A 20,432-nucleotide genomic window follows, 5' to 3' on the forward strand; every position below is an offset into this window, starting at 1 on the left:
CGCCAGCTACTCCAATGAAGCCCGCGACCACGTTTGCTTGAGTCAGCTTCCAGTTGTTTCTCATTCAGAAGTTGCTTATATAATCGCGTGTCCAGTTGTGAACGACATTAGACATATCAACTAACGTAAACAAGCCTCTTCTTGCAAAATGGGCTCCATGCAACCTTCCTATTTCGCATAGAAATGACAAAATGTTAGATACTTGTTTGGCATTTGGAGACTAATCAACTGGGGACGAACAAGAGAAGCCTCAGTCCACTGGGCCAACGCTTCGATAAAGGAACTTGCCCTGGCGTGATTTGCCCTGAAAGCGTTAGTCCCGCCCCGATGAAGACAGCTTCCCTTCACGAAAAGTTGGCTCCGAGTTGAGGCTTCTTTTGTTGGCTCACAGTTGACTGATTAAAAAGGTTTGTGTAACTTGGCTTAACTGCGTTAGGCCGCGCAACTTAGGCTTGGCCTAACAGCCGTCGGTGTGTCCGAGTAACTCCGACACTGGTCCTGTGCTGGAGCCAACAAAAACACAGTGAAACATGCCGCTCTTAAGTGCAGTCTGTGCATCAGTTTCGCGGCCTTTGTTTTTGACAGAGAGAGAGAGAGAAAGAGAGAGAGATTGCCAGGCAGACCCCCGACAAACAGACACCGACCGACCGATTGATTGATTGATTGATTTATTTATTTATTGATTGATTGATTGATTGATTGACTGACAGACTGATTGATCGTTTGATTGATTGACTGACTGACTGATTGATTGAGTGACTGGTTGAGTGATTGATTGATTGATTGATTGATTGATTGATTGATTGATTGATTGATTGATTGATTGATTGATTGATTGATTGATTGATTGATTGTGGTGGAGGCCACTTACCTGTAGGTTCGAGACGGAGTCGACGCGCACGAGGGCATCGCTGTTGCTGAGGCTGGTGAGGCGCGTCTCGGCGGAGCCGCTGCTGCCATCCTGGGTTCCCCCCCGAGGGCAGCCCCCGATGGGGGCCGGGGGGGGACCGCCATTGGCCACGCCCGAGGAGGACTGGCCCTCACCGCCGGGCTTGGTCGCGTCCAGCAACACGCGCAGGGACGCGATAGTGTGCAGCTGGGACGCCTTCTCGTCCAGCTTGGCTGCGTGTCGAGACACGTGGACAGAACGAGCTGCGGCATGCCGCGCTTTTCCCTTTCAGTGGCAGAGTTTCCTACAATAATTACCAGCGTGCACTGAGGTGCCCGTGGCTTTTAAAGCTGCAAGTGAGGTGGTTCAACCTGCATATAGGCATGACGGCTAGTGCATGGATTTGTCTAAACTTCGTCCTCCGAGCTTCAGACGCCTTTCTGTCTGTGCAAATCGATGATATTGAACGAAATGTAGCGTTATAGAACGCTACAATATGCTATGGTTATGCATGTACACCCAGACACGTTGCCTTGCTGTGTTTAGAAAATTCTGATTGCTTGGGAAGTTAGAAAAAATAGAGCGTAATAACTAATGCCCCATGGGTCGTCTGAAGTTGCAAGTACGAAGATTATAGATAAATCAGTGTACTAACCATCTTTCTAACCATGGTAGCTGAACGATCGCAGGGCCGGAATCCTCTCCACTAATTATTGTAGAAAACTCTATGTTCTGAATGCTTTGCGGTGAAGAAAGAACCTGGGCTCGCTTGGCGACTCTTTTACTCCGCAAACGTTTTCTGCAGTTATGAAAACGGCCGCCCTTGATTTAAGGAGTCTGTGATGCCTTTCCTTATGCTGCATAATCTTTTTTTTACTTTTTGCCACGTCAACATGTGTAGCCGTGACCACTGTAAGTAAGCTAACAAAACCGCCTTCGTTTACAGCTATTTTAAACCCAAATAAAGAAGTGGAGAAGAAAAAAAACGGATAACGTCGTGACGGTAACTGTAGCACATTGTTAAAGAAAAAGTAATACGTTTAACGGCCATCTTGCAATAGTCTTTGAGACAGACCTAATTACATCTACCCAACTTTAGGGATACGGTGCGCATCGTAGGTTTATTGTGCGATGTTTAAGCACACTACGCGTCCACTGTTATCCACGAATAGTATTTGGTACTTATAAAAAAGAATTCTAAAACGTAGCGGCAAGTCCACCGTCTTGTGTTTAATTCAGAACCGCTCCTAAAGCCTCCTGGTGCTTGTGCGACAGCACGAACCTACGCACGGGAATGATTTCGCAGTCATAGACTGAGACGTCATTCCTTCTGCCGATAAGCTGATCTTTGTTATTATCCTTCCAGTCCAACACGCATAAGCTGAGCTCTCATTGATTGATTGATTGATTGATTGATTGATTGATTGATTGATTGATTGATTGATTGATTGATTGATTGATTGATTGATTGATTTGCGGGGTCTGACGCTCCAAAACGAACGCGCGATCTATGGGAGATACCGCAGTGGGAGTCTCCGAATCAATCTGACCACCTGGGGTTCTTTGAAGCGCATATAAATCTAAGTATGCCATAGTTTCTTTTATTTATTTCTCCCTCATCTAAATATCGCTGCCGCGGCCTGGAACCGAGCCCACGACCTCGTGCTCAGCAGCACAACGTCGTTGCCCCCGCGGCGGGTCCGAACCCACCGCGCCGTCTCTTAGCACGCAAGTGCGTATAAATATCACGCGTGAAAGAGAGAGAGACCGGACGTGCTGACCATTGGCTTCCCCTTCGTGCTCGTGCAGGGGGTCGATGGAGTGGATGAGGAGCTGCAGTAGTCCGTGCCGGAACTTGCTGCCGGAGTGGAGGATGGGAGCGCTCATTCTCCTCCTCGCCATCTGGTGGGAGAGAACGCCAAGCTCAGTGCTTCTTGCTCTGCGGGCCGCGAAGGCGAACGACACGCACGCGGTGACACTGCGTATCCAGCGGCATCCGCAACGTAGCGTTCTCAGAAACATCCGTTGATAACATCCCGAGTCTCTGGTCATGCTGCATGCTGACTGCTTTTTTACCAACGTTCAAAATCTATATTTATTTTTTATATGAGCATCATAGCTAGATCCTGAAAGCCGTACTTCAGTGTAACGCGGACAAGATAATCGCCTTCTCGTGTTCGTTAAGTTAAACGCCACCTTTCTTTGCATGAACACGCAGATTGAGATGTAAGTCGTTCGCTTTATCGGCCGTGTTGACCCTGCGCTCTAGGTTTTTATGTCAGCTCACGGTGCCACAAAACACACTTCAGGAGCGCTCTGGTCGTCCGTGATGACGCGAACATCTGCATAAAATTAGGGTCGTTTTTATTGAACGCTCGTGGCAAAAACGATTTTAAAAAACATCCATTCAGTTCCGCAGGCACCCGACTTTACATCAGGCAGGAATACTATCGATCGTTTCCGAGTCACCTTTAAGAGGATTGAAATCAACGCGTAATAAATTGCACGAGGGCTCTCGGAAGGCTAAACTTTTCTCGCTTGCAGCTTTCGATCTCTGGAAGGCAGGACATTTTAGTCAAAAGCAATTGACAACGCGTGCGCACAGCTATGGTGGCTTCTCGCATAGCCTACAGGAGACCCTTTAGGAAAGCGGATGTTTGGCATGCCTGAAAGTGGCGTAAAAGTGAGCTACGCGTTAAACGGGTTGATGGTGTTAACGTCATTACTAATTTAAAACAGGTCGACTAGGCACTGCAGCTGTATCCCAGTTTTTCGGCATGCTTTTCCAATCAACGATTGCCTCTAGTTGAACTGTTGCTCTTCTTTGAATTTATTTATGTTGCTCTTTTAATGCAAGCAACTATTTGCCGCATGTAAGCATAGTTGTGGTTTCTTATGACTAAGAGGCACATGTCCTGTGAGCTGTCCAACATTGAGACATACAGTCTGCGCGTCTTTTACTCCTTCTTCTTTTCTTTTTTACGAACGTCTTGTAACTGCAAATAAAATGATAGTGTACACAACGAAAAAAAAAAAACTAGGCATGTACTGTTTAACCGAGCGAGATAGAGCAAATGGTGGCTTACATGTATCCGAACTCTTTTACATACACATATAGCTAAAGATTACTGAAGGCTAGTGTCTTTTCACACATACATAAAATGATTTTTAAGCTCAGACCAGGACATTTATTAATCCGTCTTATTTATCCAATTCATCAAAACGAAGAGTACATACTTCTACAAAGGCCATAATGCTCTTGCCACGTTTCTGCCAACACCGTATGCAAAGCGCCCGTGCAGCGGGACATGCCTTATGCCAGCAGCCACATGGCGCGTGCGTAGTAGGTCGTATAATCGTAGGGGATTGATTGATTGAGTGATTGAGCAATCTGATTTAATTTGATTTGATTATTTGAGTGCGGGAGCATGTAGTGACGATAATATCCAAGAGACACCATCAAACTAAGTAGAGCGTGGTTGGCAACACTCCCCCCTGCCCCCCCCCCATCTCCCTCCGCGCTCCTTTATTTCCTTGTAGAAAAATTGTAACGACACCGGAGTGGCCACTGTTACCAGTTTCTACAAATCGTAGTGCGCTGAGCCCTGCCTGGATGATGAGGCTTAAACTTCTCCAACTCCAACACAATTCACTGTTCTGTTTACTCTGGCCTCCTAACAACACGCCGCAGTAGAAGAGGCCCTTTATTCAGGGGAGGCATCGTCGCAGTGCGTGCAATATCCGACGGCATCCCCATCCACTGCTGTATACGAATGTGGGGCATGTTTATGAAACTGGCAATTTATACTCTTCATGGACCTCTTCATACTCAGCAGCCTCCCCCCCCCCCCCCCCTTCTTTTTTTCACTTTACAAATGCTAGGAAAGTTTCCAGGGCCCCAGAATCACAGCCATGCGCAGAATAGCCACGCAAATAAGATTCAAACAAAATGAACTCGAAATAAAATTTCTCGTTTCACGCGCACGCACCCAAAGACATCTACACGTAAAGTGATTTCAGAATGTTCCCTTCGTAGTACTACTGATAAGGCCCGCAATATACCTAACATAAGCAGTCACAACGTGAGAAATATGAGCTATCTGTCCATTTAATAATTTTATTACTCGAGTTTAGCTCTTTTCGCAGGCATCGTGTTTCTGAGCCGGAATTGGTAAGCTCTAATACAGCCCTACGCCACTTCTACGAGTCATTTGAGTAAGCCGACAGTATATACAGTGAAATAGATGGTTGTTTACCACGCGGAATTTTTGACTCAGAAGTACTAAACGAAAAGTTAAAAAGAACAAAACAAAGAAAACATCCGCGTGTCACGCAATCCTTGACCGCCACCCTTGAATTACAGCCGAAGTGGAGTGAGTGAACGCGACGGGAGGACAACCCTTCTGAATGGAGCGCTCGCATCAATTTGCCCTTGACGAACAGCGCAGCGTCGTTTAAACAAGCAGAGATAAAAAGCAGAGATAAATCGCTGTAGCCGCGACAACAGCGTTCCCCCTTTCCATCCGGCTCCCCAGTCCCACACAACCCAAGCCATACAACCACGGGTTCGTTCACTCCGCTCCATTATGAGCAAGCTGTAAACAGATCGGTATAGTCCTTTTTTCTTTTTCTCTCAAATTGTTTAGCTTGTTTATTGGTCAGCCCCATTTACAAACGCGCCCGCACGAAGGGGTGGATACCTCGGTCAGCGGACGTTGTTATTGGTAAACGAGAGAAAAGAAGAGAAAAAATAAAAAGAGCAATGAAAGAAACCAGAGTAAAGCTCACGTCTTGGCAAATGCCTATGGCCCCCGTGCTGTCGCTCGCTTCTTGAGGAAAGAGCTGTCGCGACTGGTTAGGAAACACCGAACTTTAATGCGCGCTAACACTGGGAGGGGCCGGGGTTGAGAGGAGAGAAAGGAATTCGTAGGGACGCTTCGCTGCCCACCGTTTTGGGAGCCCGAGCGCGCGTGCACGTTAAGCAAGCGCAGCGCCTGCAGTCTCGGACGCGTCATCTGTCAGGCCCTCGTGGAGCAATAAGACCTTGACAAACTGTAGCGCATACTGGCCCAGCGGACGACATTCTGTCGCGTTCGTGTTTTTGGCGGGCTGTTCGCGCCCGCGAGCGATTCACGTATTTCGCAGCTGAAGTGCGCATTTTTCAGGAGGATGAGACGTATCCAGTGCCGCGTAACATTTGTCGCTTTGTTTATATACGTACTCCAATAAACTTTGAAAGACCGTTACATAAGACATTATAGTACAGTTCACAGGGTTTTTCATGTCGAGATGTTCGCTGAGGGTTACGAAAGATAGCTTAAAGGAGGAAAGCGGAATATTGTTAGCTACATAGACTTCTTTAGAGCTGACCTAAACCCACCCCAAAAAATTACGAACGTTTTTTTTTTCTTTCCTTTTTCCGCTATCGTCGCAGTGCACATCACGCGGCCGGGATTCGAACCGGCAGCCCTAGCTGTACTCGGCGCCTGAAGGCCACGGCTGATAAGCCACAGAGGTGGACTGATAGCGGACTTGACAAAGCATTCGTACTTTCTTGTCCACCTCCGTTGTGAAATTCCACGATAACGCGTGTCTGCGGAAGCATATGAAGCATTGCGTGCATGCTAGACAAAGGGAAAACGAGCTCGGGCGCATTTACAGAAGAGCACGTTCTGATTGTCGACATGTCGGCTCAAAATTTCCCCGTACGCGAAAGAAGCGCGCGTGGAAGTAAAACGAAATAACGCAAAACTCGTGGTTACAGCGAACATGTTTTCGGCACCCGCCGTGGTTGCTCAGTGGCTATGGTGTTAGGCTGCTGAGCACGAGGTCGCGGGATCGAATCCCGGCCACGGCGGCCGCATTTCGATGGGGGCGAAATGCGAAAACACCCGTGTGCTTAGATTTAGGTGCACGTTAAAGAACCCCAGGTGGTCGAAATTTCCGGAGTCCCCCACTACGGCGTGCCTCATAATCAGAAAATGGTTTTGGCACGTAAAACCCCATAATTTAAACATGTTTTCGGCGTACTTGCGACGTATCTCCGACGTATTTTCGGTTCATGTGTGACGTATTCCATGTCGTAATTAGGACCGGCCAATTCCCTATGTATTTCTGGCGTACTTCAGATGTATCCTCACCGTTCCGTTGCTCTCCGTCTAGGCGTCCGTTTTGTGCCGCATGATTACCACATATAGTTATCGTAATCTAAATGCCTGCGCAAAGGGACATCTGCGTCTGTCCTTAACCCTACGGAAGGTACCTTGGCTGACATTGCAGTAGGCTTGTCGTCCAGCGTGAAATGAGCACGCAGATTAAGGACGACTCCAAGCCGAAAATACGCCGGAAACGTGTTCCGCGACGTTTCTGCTTAAAAGGAGAAAACGTTGAGATATTACTTTTTTAGTTCGTGCACAATATCTCAGCGTCGTTACACTTAAGCGCAAAATATAAATCGTCAAATATACATTGTAGGTAAACTGATAATAAATTAGTTGTGACCTGGAACTGTTACACTCGACGCGAGAAGTTGGTTCCACGTGCACCTTCGCAATGCACTGCGACAGTGCAAAAAAAAGTATGAGTTGTGCACAAGTGGAATGCTAAATTTGTGAGGATGATGTAATCGTTGTAAAATGCGATCGGGAGGACAGACTCCTTACCAAGCCGGATGACTAAAGAGGATGTTGGCCACTCATGTCGTATTGGAACAAGGTGTAGCTAAACACCAGGTCTCGTGTCTGACGTTCCTTCTTGTGCCGATGTCCTGGTGTTGCGCTATACAGTTCATCCCTATTCAATACCACCGCGCTTGCCGTGGCGGTAATAGATCGCAAGAAAGTTTTCTAAACAAAACATCTTACGGCGAGACGAAGTAAAGTTTAGGCTGGGTTTTATTGAAGTTACGCTTGCGTGGCGGCGGTAATTAGAGAGTATAAAATGAACAGTTTTTATTACTATTTCGAACGGGTCAATCAGGTTTGCACGAGATGTATCCCTTAAAGGTGCAGCATGTTGCCACTTGAGTTTCATTCGCAGTTTCGATAATTCGCTATCGCAGCGCAGGTTTGTTTTCCCGTCTATGTCCGCGCGATCGAGATCACGCTCGCGCTGACTCGTGAATCGTGAGCGCCCGTCGTTCTTTTCCGTTTATAGGCGCGGTCATAGATGATTCTGGCACGTTATAGAATTTGCTTGGTCGCAAGCGCTGCTTACAATGGCTCAGGTATAAACAGCGTGCGTACGAAATTGGTGTCATTTGATTCCAAGACCACCGACTGCGGAGGCCGCAATCGTCACCGCCGAGTTCTTTTTTCTTTCTTTTTTTTTCAACTTTCTTTGAGTGTACAAGCAGTACAAGTTCGGGCCCCTGGAGTTCAGCAACTTTAGAGCTCTGTCTGCGTTCTTGACTAGAGGTCGTAGCTACGTGACAATATTTGGGTGAAAGTACGTCTGATTTACTAGCTTGAACGTTGCGACGCCTATTCGATAGTTACATCCTATACCAAGGTAGACCGGCTATAGCGAGCAGACGGTGACGGAATGTTGGCCCCGAGGAACTCCACAAGTAACAAAAGCGAGGTTTTCTTGTCACTAGGCCAACGTGTACACCTCGTTAGCCTGCTTCCCTGTCTCTCTGCGTATGCGTGCTATTTCTATACGTTAATGTGATTAGTAATGCGATCTCGTACTACGTTTGACTGCAGCAAGCGTTCATGGACTCGTGTCACACTAGAGGCACGGGCGGGGTGCAGGAGACCTGTTAGGGGCGCTCGCGACACTTACAGGCCATGCCGTTTTTTCGGCACCCAGATCACGTCTTCGAAGGCGAGTCATTCGGCTGCTGGGTTAATCGATTGTTAATCGACCTGATATGGCATGGTGATTAAGGCAGGACTTCCCGGTAAGCGGCTTTCTTTTTCATCTTGTCCTATCGTTTCGCCACTATGTCATCTTTGCTTTCTCTTTGTGTTTTCTTGTGCACAGCCTCAGGTCACGCCTAGTTAACGGACCTCGGCCATCAGCGCAAAGCGTCACCCTTGACGTGCCGGGTGAACTCAGAAACGTGCGCAAACTTCAGAAAGCGCGCAACGATCCCAACGAAGTGAAAGGAGTAACTTGTACTGTCTCGTACGAAAGTTCGCCGGAAAACTTTCGCGGGAGAGCAGAAGATTTAATCTCAAAGGTCGGCCTTTGACAGTGTGTTCTAGCCAGTTACAAGCCAGTGCTGGTGTAAGGTGGCGAGAGTGTCCGGAGAAAGAGAGATAATCGTGTTCACAGCAGCTTTAACAGAGCAACTCAATCACAAGGAGGAAAAGCTGGATGTACCCCCTTCGAGGCTAACACCGAGTTTCCTTTCTCTTATTTTTTTCTTCTCTTTTTCCTGGAAAATCCACAGAGCCCTTAGCGACCTGACGAGCAAGATATATGGAATATTATTGGAATCTCAATCTTAGCGGTTGCCGGACAACGTGGCGTGTAAGAGTCGAGGAATAGAGGCAAACGTATTTGCCTGACATTGTCCCCGGTTTTTGTGAACGCTCGCAAAATGGCAGGCATGTAAAACCAGCGACACGCCGCTTCAACTTCCTTTCTCTCGCACCAAGCACGCGTACTCATCATTCTGTCATTCTGTTCCCGGCGAGGCAGCTTGCGCCTGCTATAGTGCTGCGGCGCCCCGCCAGCGTGTCTGTTCATGCCGTTCCACTCTGCGGTGTCTTCTACCTTTGACGACAACCCGGTATCCGGCATACACATATCCGGCCACACATACACAAACAGTCGGCAACATTGCAAGTCACACGTAAATGAAGCAAAAGATACACATCTCAATGATCACGGTGGTGTTAAAATTGTTGTAACTTTGCTATAATTATAACTGAATTTCACGTGTTGAAGCGTGCTCGTAAAAAAAAAGAAAAGAAACCAGCTGCCTAAGCTCCTATTATTCATGCGCTCGGCATCAGCCATCGCCACTTTGTGACTCTGGGCATGTGCAGTATTGATGTCAACAGAAAGAAACTTTGTATACGTTAGTCGAGCGGGTGCCCATGTTTGTGGAAGCACTTGGGGCAGCTTTTGTTTCTGGTGGTTGCCCTAGCGCACGAGAAACCAAAACTTTTTCCCGCGGACGGATATGTTAAGCCATGAATGAAAATCAACCTGCTGCAGGCTCGTAGAAGGTGGACAGCGCCCGGCATCCTTGATCAAGCGCATCACTTAAGGTGCCGTGCCAACGCCTCCTAAAGACATCACAAGGCCTGTGTACTTTGATCTTTCCCGACTGTCATAGGATCTAATGGGGATGCTCCCGAGTAAGCCGCGGTGATTTTGACGTCGCCGATTTCGTTACGCCAGGCTTAGCAAAGGACATTTCGGTCGAAGTAGCGCGGCGTCACAAAACAGAGTTGGCAGTGCGCGGATAAATCGATCGTTTCGTCTGGCGCGCGGCAGTTCGGTGTAAACGCACCGGCAAAATGAGCCATTTCGATGGCCCCTCGTGGCAGCTAGTTGCACGCCACCAGCGAACTAAAGATAAAGGGGGTGACGACAGCTTCTTAAGCAAGAGCAACAGCATAACAGCACGCTTTGTTCGCGTGAAGATGGCGAAACGCTTTTGTTTTCTTTGAAGACGCGTAACAGCGGGACGTTGGACGAGGGCATAAACCGATGAACATGCGCCGTTATTCAACCGGAAATCTTTGTTACGAATACAAGCTAGAAATATGTGCGTGTTGCAGAATGAAAACAAAGAAACTAACAGGAAGATTGACAATCTTACATGTTGAATACTACCGCGACCAACTAGGGGCCCATTATTTCACACGACTAAGCTTCGTTTTGTGTCGTGTGAAGAGGCGCCTTCTCTTGCCGGTAATCAGGGCTGCGAGTAAACGAAATTATACCTCTTTTCCAGGACGTTGCTTCGCGAATGTTAGAACCGGGCGACCTGCCTTGTTTACCAAATACCGAAGGAGGTCGGTAGTGCTTACAACCACGGCCTCGATGTCTTCGTTCACCTTTGCTTTTCGCGCCGTATAAGGTTATGCGCCTCTATTATGCTTATGCCCGTGCATTATGGTGCGACGACCGACGCCGTGGCGACGCTCATCCCGGACTGCATATATGTACATTCGGTCGCGCGCGCTGCTACCAGGAAAGTCACTCAGTGCTAGCGTGTTTGCTCACCAACGGCGTTGTTTATGCTGATGCGTATCGACCAAGGCAATGGAGAGCGGCTGTCGGCGCGACGCGGCTGGGTCCGTCGCCTGAAGAAGCCGCACGTTCGGATGGGGCAAAAGGGCGCGTCGTTATACGCCCCGACGACGCTCGCGCGGTTCCTTTATAGGGCGCCATATACGAAAACGACGACGCTTTCGGTCACTCGATACACTTTGGCATTTCACGACGGAAGGGCTTCGCGTTAAGCTCGGTCGGGCTGGCACTGAGATATCGATGGGGGTCGCTTGGATGAGCCAGAGGGAGCTGTGGGCGTAAGAGCCCATAGGCGTCCTGGGGTCTTTCCTCTCGTATACGAAGTTCCCGCACGCTTAACGTTACGTGCGTATAAAAAGGAAGAAGATAGCAGGCGAGTCCACAGAGTGTATAGTTTGTCAGAGCTGTTTATCAGTGACCGGACGCTTTCTCTTTTATTGCGTTCCATATATCCCGACTCGCCGACGCCTGTCTTTACGAACAGCTTTGACGTATAAACGACCTCGTGAGTGCGGGCAGTGTTTCGTCCCGTAGCCACGACGGAGCTCTTGGTCACGACAAACCTGGCTTATAGTGGCAGTCATGATGTTCCGTGATAAACGGATAGGAAGAGCAACAATACGCTCCCGTCGGGTCGGCTGAGTCAACGTTTACGATAACTCCGCACGGCTACACGACGACCTCATTGCTCAGGTGATGTTATAGCGAGCGAGAATTTGGAGCTCGTAGCCACAAAATGTTTATATTCTCCGCTTGTCGCCATTTTAGCGTAATACCATGGACACAATGGCCTGCCAAGACCGCCACTGAAAACGAGGGACAACTTAACGCTCGAGATAATAGGTGAGAGGGACGTTACAGCTGTAGACGCAAGAAGCTCTAAAATATCATCCTGTGAATAAATAAATAAATAAATAAATAAATAAATAAATAAATAAATAAATAAATAAATAAATAAATAAATAAATAAAATTCCCGTATGGCTGCAGCACTGTCCGATCCGTCAACGCTTGCGTGGAACCTCGACCGTGGTAAGCTTGCGATAGCGCCGCCCCGAGCAAGCCGTACCGTTCGCATTCTCGAATAGAAAGTCAGCCGCTGCTCGTTTAAAGGAGATTTTCTCGCTGGCTCTCGGTGTTCTGTTCGTGCTCCACGTGTCCACTGCGCCACCGCCACTGCCGACGAGACGGCCGTTCTGCAGATTTTCTGTCTTTGTCCTTTTCCACGCGCATCTTTTCGCATCTACCAAAAGCAGCCATACACGGACGTGTTGGAGCATGTCCTTCAAAAGGTGAAGCTGATTCACCAGAACGTTAAGAAAGAGAGAAAGGAAGAAGAAGCAACATAAAATGAGGCACAGGGAGACCATTCGAGGAAGACGAGAAGGAAGCTACGATAAGCACAAGGCCGAGACGAAGAAGGAGCGAAGAAGTACAGAGAGGAAGAGTTCGGAAGCACTCCACTTCCGGTTGGACCGGCATCAGCCCGCCTTCCGATCACTCCCACGCTTTCCCTTTTCTGCAAACGAGTGTGTACACACGAGCGTGCGTTACTATTGAAATCCGATCTGGCTCGCGCTGACGCCTTGTCTTTCTCCCTTTTATAGACGTTTTCTATTGCTGTTTAGAACATTGACTGCACATTTCGTTATGGAGCAAAGGAAAAGCAACTTTTCTGTAGTGGAGAGGTGGTGTGACAGAAGTTTGCATTTTCTCCTTCGTGACAATGGAAGTAACGCGGTCGGAAAGTAAAAGAGAGGAAGAAAAGAAGGAAGCTGGTACGGATAAGAAAGTGAGAGTTGGAAGGAGAGCTACTTCCCTCAAATCCATCCGAGGTCTCCTTCTACTATGTGAGAAATCGATTGAAATGGGAGGCGAGAACGAAAGCGTAGATGTTCGAAGGCAAACAGACGAAAGACGAAAAAAAAGAAAGGAGTTGGCTGAGAATGAGAGCAGACGACGTGGGAAGACCGAAGCACAGAAGGGCACACGATGGAAGTGAAAAAGTGGTTAGGAGACAGTAAAAAAGAAGGAATAAGAATGAGAGGAATAATAGTAAAGAGAGCAGTCGGGTGGACAACGCCGGACGAGACAGCTAAATAGCCCCGAACGACGTCGTCCTTTCTCGCACGTCACCGCGGCTTTGCACGTGCGAATCGCGCATGTCTCACGCGGCAGCTGTCTGCGGCAGCTGCTGGTTCATAACGGATCGCGTCTATAGGCTAGACGTGTCTCCGGGCGCAGTGACGTCGAATATGCACGCACGCGCGCGGCTGACATGTGTGCAAGCGCTGGAGAGAAATGTATTAGAGGATCCTGGGCGTGAGTGTTTTGTTACGAAGAACGAAAGAGAGATGTATAAATGACGGGACGAGTATAAAGTAAGGCGAATGGGATAAGAACGCCGTATAAGAACACGACGAAGCACGTCTGCCTGTATAGTCGCAGAGAGCAGAGTGATGAGGGAGACGGGAGCATGTCGTTCGCAAAGGCGGGAGCGGACCACGCCGCTGTCCGCCAATGTTTGTATGGCGAGGCAACGAAGGCGGGCAATTCCGAACGTGCGAGTGCGTAAGTGTATCCGGCACCGCAGTCTGGACAATTTTAGCTAGCAATCAAACGAAGTAGATCGAATAAAAAGAAACAGAAGAAGCAAGAAACTTCGCCATGTGGTCCTTAAATATGCGACGAATGCAGCTCTGAAGATGCCAATATCGTGTTGCAGTCCAGAAAAGAACGTTAAACATTGGAAATGGCCTTCCGCATACTTATTTGGTGACTTTCTCGCAAGAAAGAAGGAACAAAAATAAAATGCCGAACGAGGCCTCGGAAATACTGAACACAGCGCCTCGGAAATTTTCTGTCCAAAGTATAATAGATGCGAGAGTGGGTGAAAAGAGAAGTTCGCTATTTCTCGAAGTTCTTAGGCGAATAGGAGAGATGGCGAAAGCTCAATAAAACGTTATTGACGTAATGCCTTCGGGACTGGAATGACAGCGAATTCTCTTAAGGAGGATTGCAAAAGCATTTTACAAGACCTAGAGTAATACAGCCACTGGACAGCAGTCTGGCCGCACTCTCCTGCTTCCAACTTTCTTCTTACCATTACCTGTAAACTTCGCGCTGGGCTTCATCGATGTCCGTTGCAATTCCTGCACCATCGCTTTTTTCTTCTGAATCTAACTTTCGCAATCTTTGAGCGCGTTTTCTTTTTCGTCACGGAAGGAGAGGCTGGGCATTCCTTTCCTTCTTTACATTAGAAACCGTGCTGCAACGTTACATGCTCATTTTGGCGTGTTTTAAAGGTTGTTCGAAGATTCCGTCCCTCAGGTTCGGACATAAGAAAACGCTGCAACTTTTCTTTTTTGTTTAAGAAGAAGAAAGAAAGTGTCTAAAATAGGCGCAACCATATGGGATCACAATCTTTTTCGTCTTCTACTTAATTGTCTGGCCTGTGGGTGTTTGATTTTGTTATAAAACTCGTAAGTTCGGCAATCGGTAAAAACTGGAAATATGCACGGTGTACGAAAGGGAGGTTTCATATCTGAGGCAATACGAACTAAGCCTATTCCGTTGCAAATACTGGAGCGTTAATAGGACACCTCTTGCGGAAAGAAGATTGTCGATCCTTAAGCTACTCATTGCATCATTTGATGTTGCATAGTGTTAGTACGTTAATTTTGTAGCTAAGTTAATCAGTATACGGTCGTGTTTCTTGTATCTAACTCTTCTGTTAGAGAGCGTTGAGAGTTGCACACATGTTATATTGAGTAGAATAATCGGCTTCTCTTGAATAAATCTAGCATGGTCATAAACGTCAAACGACATCGACACTTTGTAGTCACAGCCTTGTTCAGATAACATACTTCAATTGTTTTTAATGTACGTGAATTAAAGTTGTTCTTCTTAAGCTAGTTTGCAAGGCGTGTTGCATGTTGCGCCTATTAATATTTACTGACAACCAGAAACTGACGAGTTAAGGTGTCTCTGCGCTGAACTTGCACTGAGCTAATATTACAGCATGTAGAAAGTAGATCATCATAATCGTCGTCGTCCTATGCTGCTGCTGCTGGTTGTTGTTCTTATTCACCGCTTCGCAGGTTCTCCTAATAGCAGTATTGGTTATTTTGCATGCCAGACTCCTTACGTTTTTTTAGCGTTGTTACGTATTCTACCGTTAAAACCTAATTCATTTTGCCTCCTAAGTTCTAGAATCTAAGTCATAAATTCATCCGGAAGTTTTCCAGTATGTGCCTTGTTAAATATGTCGGTGATTTTTGAGCAGCAGCACTTCCCGTTAGTTTCTTTCTTGTTTTGTTTCAGAGGCTGAGTGAGGCCTGACTCATTCCGACAAAACAACTTATCTATGACGACGTAGGTTTGTGAATGTATTCGAAGCCAGAAGGGTGACGTAAAGATAAATCATTGCACAGTCTATTATTAACAACGGAGCTGTCAAGCCTTCGCCGTCCGTTCTCCTGTGCCAGGCAGGGGGCAGAGCGCGCGGTGGGAGAGGGGGGCAGGAGAGGGGTATACGAGCAGGTGTTTCGCCGGCGCGCGTCCTTTCGCCCCATGGATTCCACTCGGCACGAACGGCAGCGTCGATGTCGCACAAATCCTGAAATCCGAGAGCGAGAAGCGCCAACGGAGGGAAGCCGCTACCGCCGAGGATCGGCAACAAGAAGCGCAAGCCAAACGCCGGTGGAGGTAAGCCGACTCACCCTTTCAAGAAGAAAGCAACCCAAGCCAAGCGCCAGCAGAGGTAAGCTAACCTCCAACTTCAAGAGTAGGAGGCCGAGCAGAGACGTTGACGCTGAGAGATTCCTCCCACGGAGGGTGTCGATGGACAGTTCATGAAATAATTCCTCGACCAGGAGTGCGGCCACAGCTGCGAGGTGTGTGATAGACTGTGGTTTCATCACAACCTCACGCAACTGAAAAGTGTGCACTATTCGGAACCGAAGCTCGAATCTAGCAAAACGACGACCACGAGGCAAAAGGCTTTTACGAAAATCGCGCAAAACACGTGTTCAAGCTTGAACAAAACGACCACCAGCTTCGCTGTTTGGACAGCTTTCAGTGCGTGGAACTGGTTTTACTTTTTATTTCCACCCTGGCACGACTGGCCTACTGGCGACGCGCGCAGATACTGGCGCCAGATTTCTCCCTAGCGTTCTCATTTTGAAGCTCCATCAGGCCAGGGCTTTCATACTTTCTGCTGCGCATGCGCAGTCGTCGCGCACGCCTCGTTTCGAAGGAAGCGAGCGCCTTCGCGAAACTTGTTTTATCTAGGGATCTCACGCGATGCGAAACCGTGGCGCCCCCCGCCGGAATCGAAAAGTCGGTGGCGTCTGACAAATGGCTCGACGCCACACGTTTAAATTACCTCCGCCCATGCGCTGGCGAGCGTATAGTTCAGCCCACGCTGGCTGGCTTTGCGAGAGGAGGCGGCGGAGTTGCAGAGCATCGCTCCTTTGTCGCGGCTCTGACTTCCTTTCTCGTTCCTCTCCTTTCCCCTCCGTGTGACTGCCGGTCGCTGTTTCCTCCCTCCCTCTGGGAAGGCAGCAAAATTGATCCGAGCGGGAGTAATTTAAACTGTATGACATTTCGGGGATGTAGTCCCCTTCGCTTTCTTTTCATCCTCCCACGCTGTCCGTGGTGTTTCTTTTCAGTCTTGCCTCTTCAAGCGCGCGAAGCCGAATAATACCCTGTATTCCACGCGCAGAACCGGGCAACAGTCGATTACTTCAAATTCTCTTCCTACAGCGCAAGACGCGCTACAGGCTACATTTCACTTTTTCCTCTATTCTACATTTTTTTTTACCTCTCTCGAACTCGCACGCAGAGAGAATTAAATTTCGGAGTGGAGGCGCATACCAAGCTTCATCAAGATCGCTTCCGTTCTCGGCGTAATAAGCTTGTGCAGAACTCAATTACATTTTTCGCCTTATATTCCTTTGGCCGCTAATTTTCAGTGTATGACTCGGTCTACTTGTGAACATGTGGTGGAGCGCCTCTAATTAGACGACTGTGCTCTTATGGAGGGACTTTTTTGTTTATGAAGGTATCGGTTTCGCACTAACTCATCCAAGAAGCCACGCACAGCGCACAAAAAGAAAAGTGCCATACTAACGTTCTTGACTTTGAAAGGCACGTGAGTTTTATATTGTTACGTTTTCTACGGTTTGCGCGGCAGACATATCGAACGCTCATAGTCTACCGCACTTCATGGTGATACATACCGCTGACTGGGTTCGCAGGTTGTGTTTTGTGGTGAAACGTCATATTACAAATATCGCGGGCATAGCGCAACATACACCATGGCACATAACACACACGGATGTCCACACACGTGGCGCTAAGCTCTTAGTGTCATCTTTATTTCCGAGACTAGAGAACCGCATATACCAATCACGAGGTGCGTTGCATAAATAGTTGCCCGAGCATGTTGACGATAAAATTTGCGGGACAGAAAAAGAAAGAAAAATATCAACTTGGTTCACAGTGTTATTTATATCATGGCATGCACGTGCATTTTAAGCTCTTTATTTAGTAGTGCAAGAGATGGTTTGCTGACGCATGCATCGCCATACGTCGCTGTGTGTTGTGCTTCAATGCTTAACAAAATCGACCCATTCCTTTTCCCGCCCAACATCAATGTACCTTAACTTCTTGTTTTCTGTATTGTTCTTGTCTCCTGGTGTCGGTTGCGTTACGAGGGAGCTTTGTGGTGCCAAGCATATGTTGGGCTGCGACGGCTGAAGCCACTGCAACAGCACTGTTGGTTTTGTCATTTTCGTTGTGCTTGAGTTCCTTTGTCGCAGCTGCGTTCGTATCGCCTTCTCCATATTTAATTACCTTGCAAGCGACACGGCGCAAAAGACCCAACGGACAGCTGAACTCACCACAATTTTTGTTTACAGTTTTTTTCTAGCTTTCTCAAAATCCTTCATGATAAAAAAGCGACGGCCTAAGCCAATGAGCTTTCATAATTTCAAGTGCCCTCGCAAAGTGCTTCGTTTCAATAGTTCGGTTACCTCCTACGCGCAGTGACACAGTTTTACTCAACCGTCGCGTTGTTTTGGGCACGCCTTACATTCATTCGCCTTTACTGTTTCGACAAGCTTGAGACTTATTTCTGCCTCACCGTGCATGCGTGCGTTCCTTCGATCCCGCAGAATCTCCCGGACTATCCATTTGTCGCAATGCCACCCAACTACTGTTTTCTGCAAGCGAACGGCTTTCAGCCGCGCAAACAACTCGCATCAAACGCTGTGTTGCGAAATTTGATCCGGGTGCATTAACATTGGTAGATAATTAATTATTTAATTTTTTATGGGCGCTGTCCTAGTAACTCCTTAGCTGCAAGCACAAGCTATTCCAATATACAGAAGAAAAAAAGAGGTGTGTGGCCGGACGAGCTTGTTATTCAAGTAAGACACAGCGCACCAGCAGAATAAATGTGAAGACCTAACGGAAGCGAAATAAACTAAAAGTGAACTAAACTGACAGAAGAAACACACCCAAGTGCATGTGTCTGTTTATCTTGCCGATCCTCTGGTCGTCCGTGCGCTGTGTTTCACAATCCAATATGCAAACTACAATTCAAAGGGACAACGTGAAGCGTGCTTCTCCTCACTAAGGGTCTTTATGTGGCAAAGCCTGATTCACCGCGAAGCAAGTTGACATGTAGCAAGCCAGCCATCCGCGTAATGTGAACATTCCTACCAAGACGCGCTGTAAAAAGTAAAATGTAAAAAATTATAGCCCACACATTGTAGATCTTTATCAAAAAGTATTCGGCCGGTCAATGTTGCGCTAGGTACAAACTGCGTACCGTCAAAGAAATTGATGAACACACACACACACACACACACACACACACACACACACACACACACACACACACACACACACACACACACACACACACACACACACACACACACACACACACACACACACACACACACACACACAATAAATAATACACACTAACTTAAGCGAAAATATGTGTGTTTCTGAAACGACGTCACTTGCTTTCTTTATCGCACCCTTTTCCTTAAGCAGCTTTTCGGTTTTCTCCATAATTTTCTTTTCTCAGGTGCACACTTCCATCGCTCGTGGTAAAAACTGGGGCGAGGAACAACGGCACGCTCCTCTCGAACCGTGGTCCGCCTCGAGGCAGGAACTGCAACCGTCGTTCTTGGGACGTTTCCCCATTTGTTCTATCCAGAGTACAAAACAAAAAGGGGCTATCCTCATTCATTTTGTTTTCAGGGATATAGAAGCAAACATTACCGACTCTCACTAATCTTCCCAGGACAACGTGAGTGCACCGCAGAACCGCAGTTATTCAAGCCGCCCGAGTAAGGGATGACCGATGGGTTCCCTAAAAAGAAGCATGACGTGTTCGCTCAAAAAACAAGAACGGCTTTCGCGACATGGCGGCAACGCAATTGCGAATGCGAAGAAGTGTTGTTTCCGTTATCTCTATTATTTTTTTTTACGGTTCGACGTAAGGGTGTGGGCAGGAGAAGAAAAAAGAAGTAGTGGTAAAAAGAAAAAAAAACATTTTGTTTAAGAAGATTATCTGTCGAATGGGTTCAATATAGCTTAGCGCGGAATTAATTTCCTTTCTGACGCAAAGTGATGCTTTATAATCCGCTGGAGCGCAAGATGATGTAATTGCATGCGAAATAGACTGTGACGCTCTTCGTGTGGAACCGTACTGCAAGAAAGAAGGAATTAGCGCTGGCAACTCGTTTTGAAATATCTATACCGCTTCTCCTGCATCTAAGGGCACTTTAGAGAGTTCTCGGATCTCTCGATGGGGTACTTTTCTTTTTTGTTATTTTTAGAGAAGCAGGTTTAATGCGCTTCATCCGAAGTGTAAGCTCACAAGAACTACCTGAAAGCGACGTTAAACCGTGAACGCACTTCTTAACTCACCAAAAGGACTCGTCGAGCGATTCCTCTCTTTTTCTTTTTTTCAGAGTGCCCTTGCGTAATGTACAGTTTAAAAATTTTAAACTCCTTTGGGGATTTACTCGTCTCTAAAGAATGGCCGTCGTTTATTGTGCGTGTACTTTCTTTAACGTTCCGCGCATGCTGGTTGCCAAGATTGATTGCCACGCTGATAGGTGCATGCCGTTTTTGACCTGAAGGTATCAGGCACGCATGGTCAAATAAGGGAAATACACGCATTATAGATTACGGTTAGAGTTTCTGGAAAATAAAAGCCCTAAAGGGCGTAACTTTCTTTTTCATTTAGCGTACTTTCAAACAGAACTAGCAGCTTAGGAAGGTGAATGTAAGAAATGCCAGAA

The 20,432-nt window shown here is 47.4% G+C and overlaps 1 protein-coding gene across 4 annotated transcripts in view; it reads right to left on the reverse strand.

The window, feature by feature from the left end:
- Positions 1-20,432, reverse strand: part of Nckx30C (solute carrier family 24 member Nckx30C) — a 268,006-nt gene that overhangs the window by 22,089 nt on the left and 225,485 nt on the right. For all 4 annotated transcript variants that reach the window (XM_065432890.1, XM_070531731.1, XM_065432745.1 and 1 more), the window contains 2 exons: positions 2,671-2,791; positions 872-1,122 (listed from right to left, as the gene is read on the reverse strand). In XM_065432890.1, coding sequence (XP_065288962.1) covers positions 872-1,122; positions 2,671-2,791 — 372 coding nt within the window. The remainder of the gene's footprint in view (positions 1-871; positions 1,123-2,670; positions 2,792-20,432) is intronic.

Source organism: Dermacentor albipictus, chromosome 1 (genome assembly GCF_038994185.2).
Source record: "Dermacentor albipictus isolate Rhodes 1998 colony chromosome 1, USDA_Dalb.pri_finalv2, whole genome shotgun sequence".
Lineage (NCBI taxonomy): Eukaryota > Metazoa > Arthropoda > Arachnida > Ixodida > Ixodidae > Dermacentor > Dermacentor albipictus.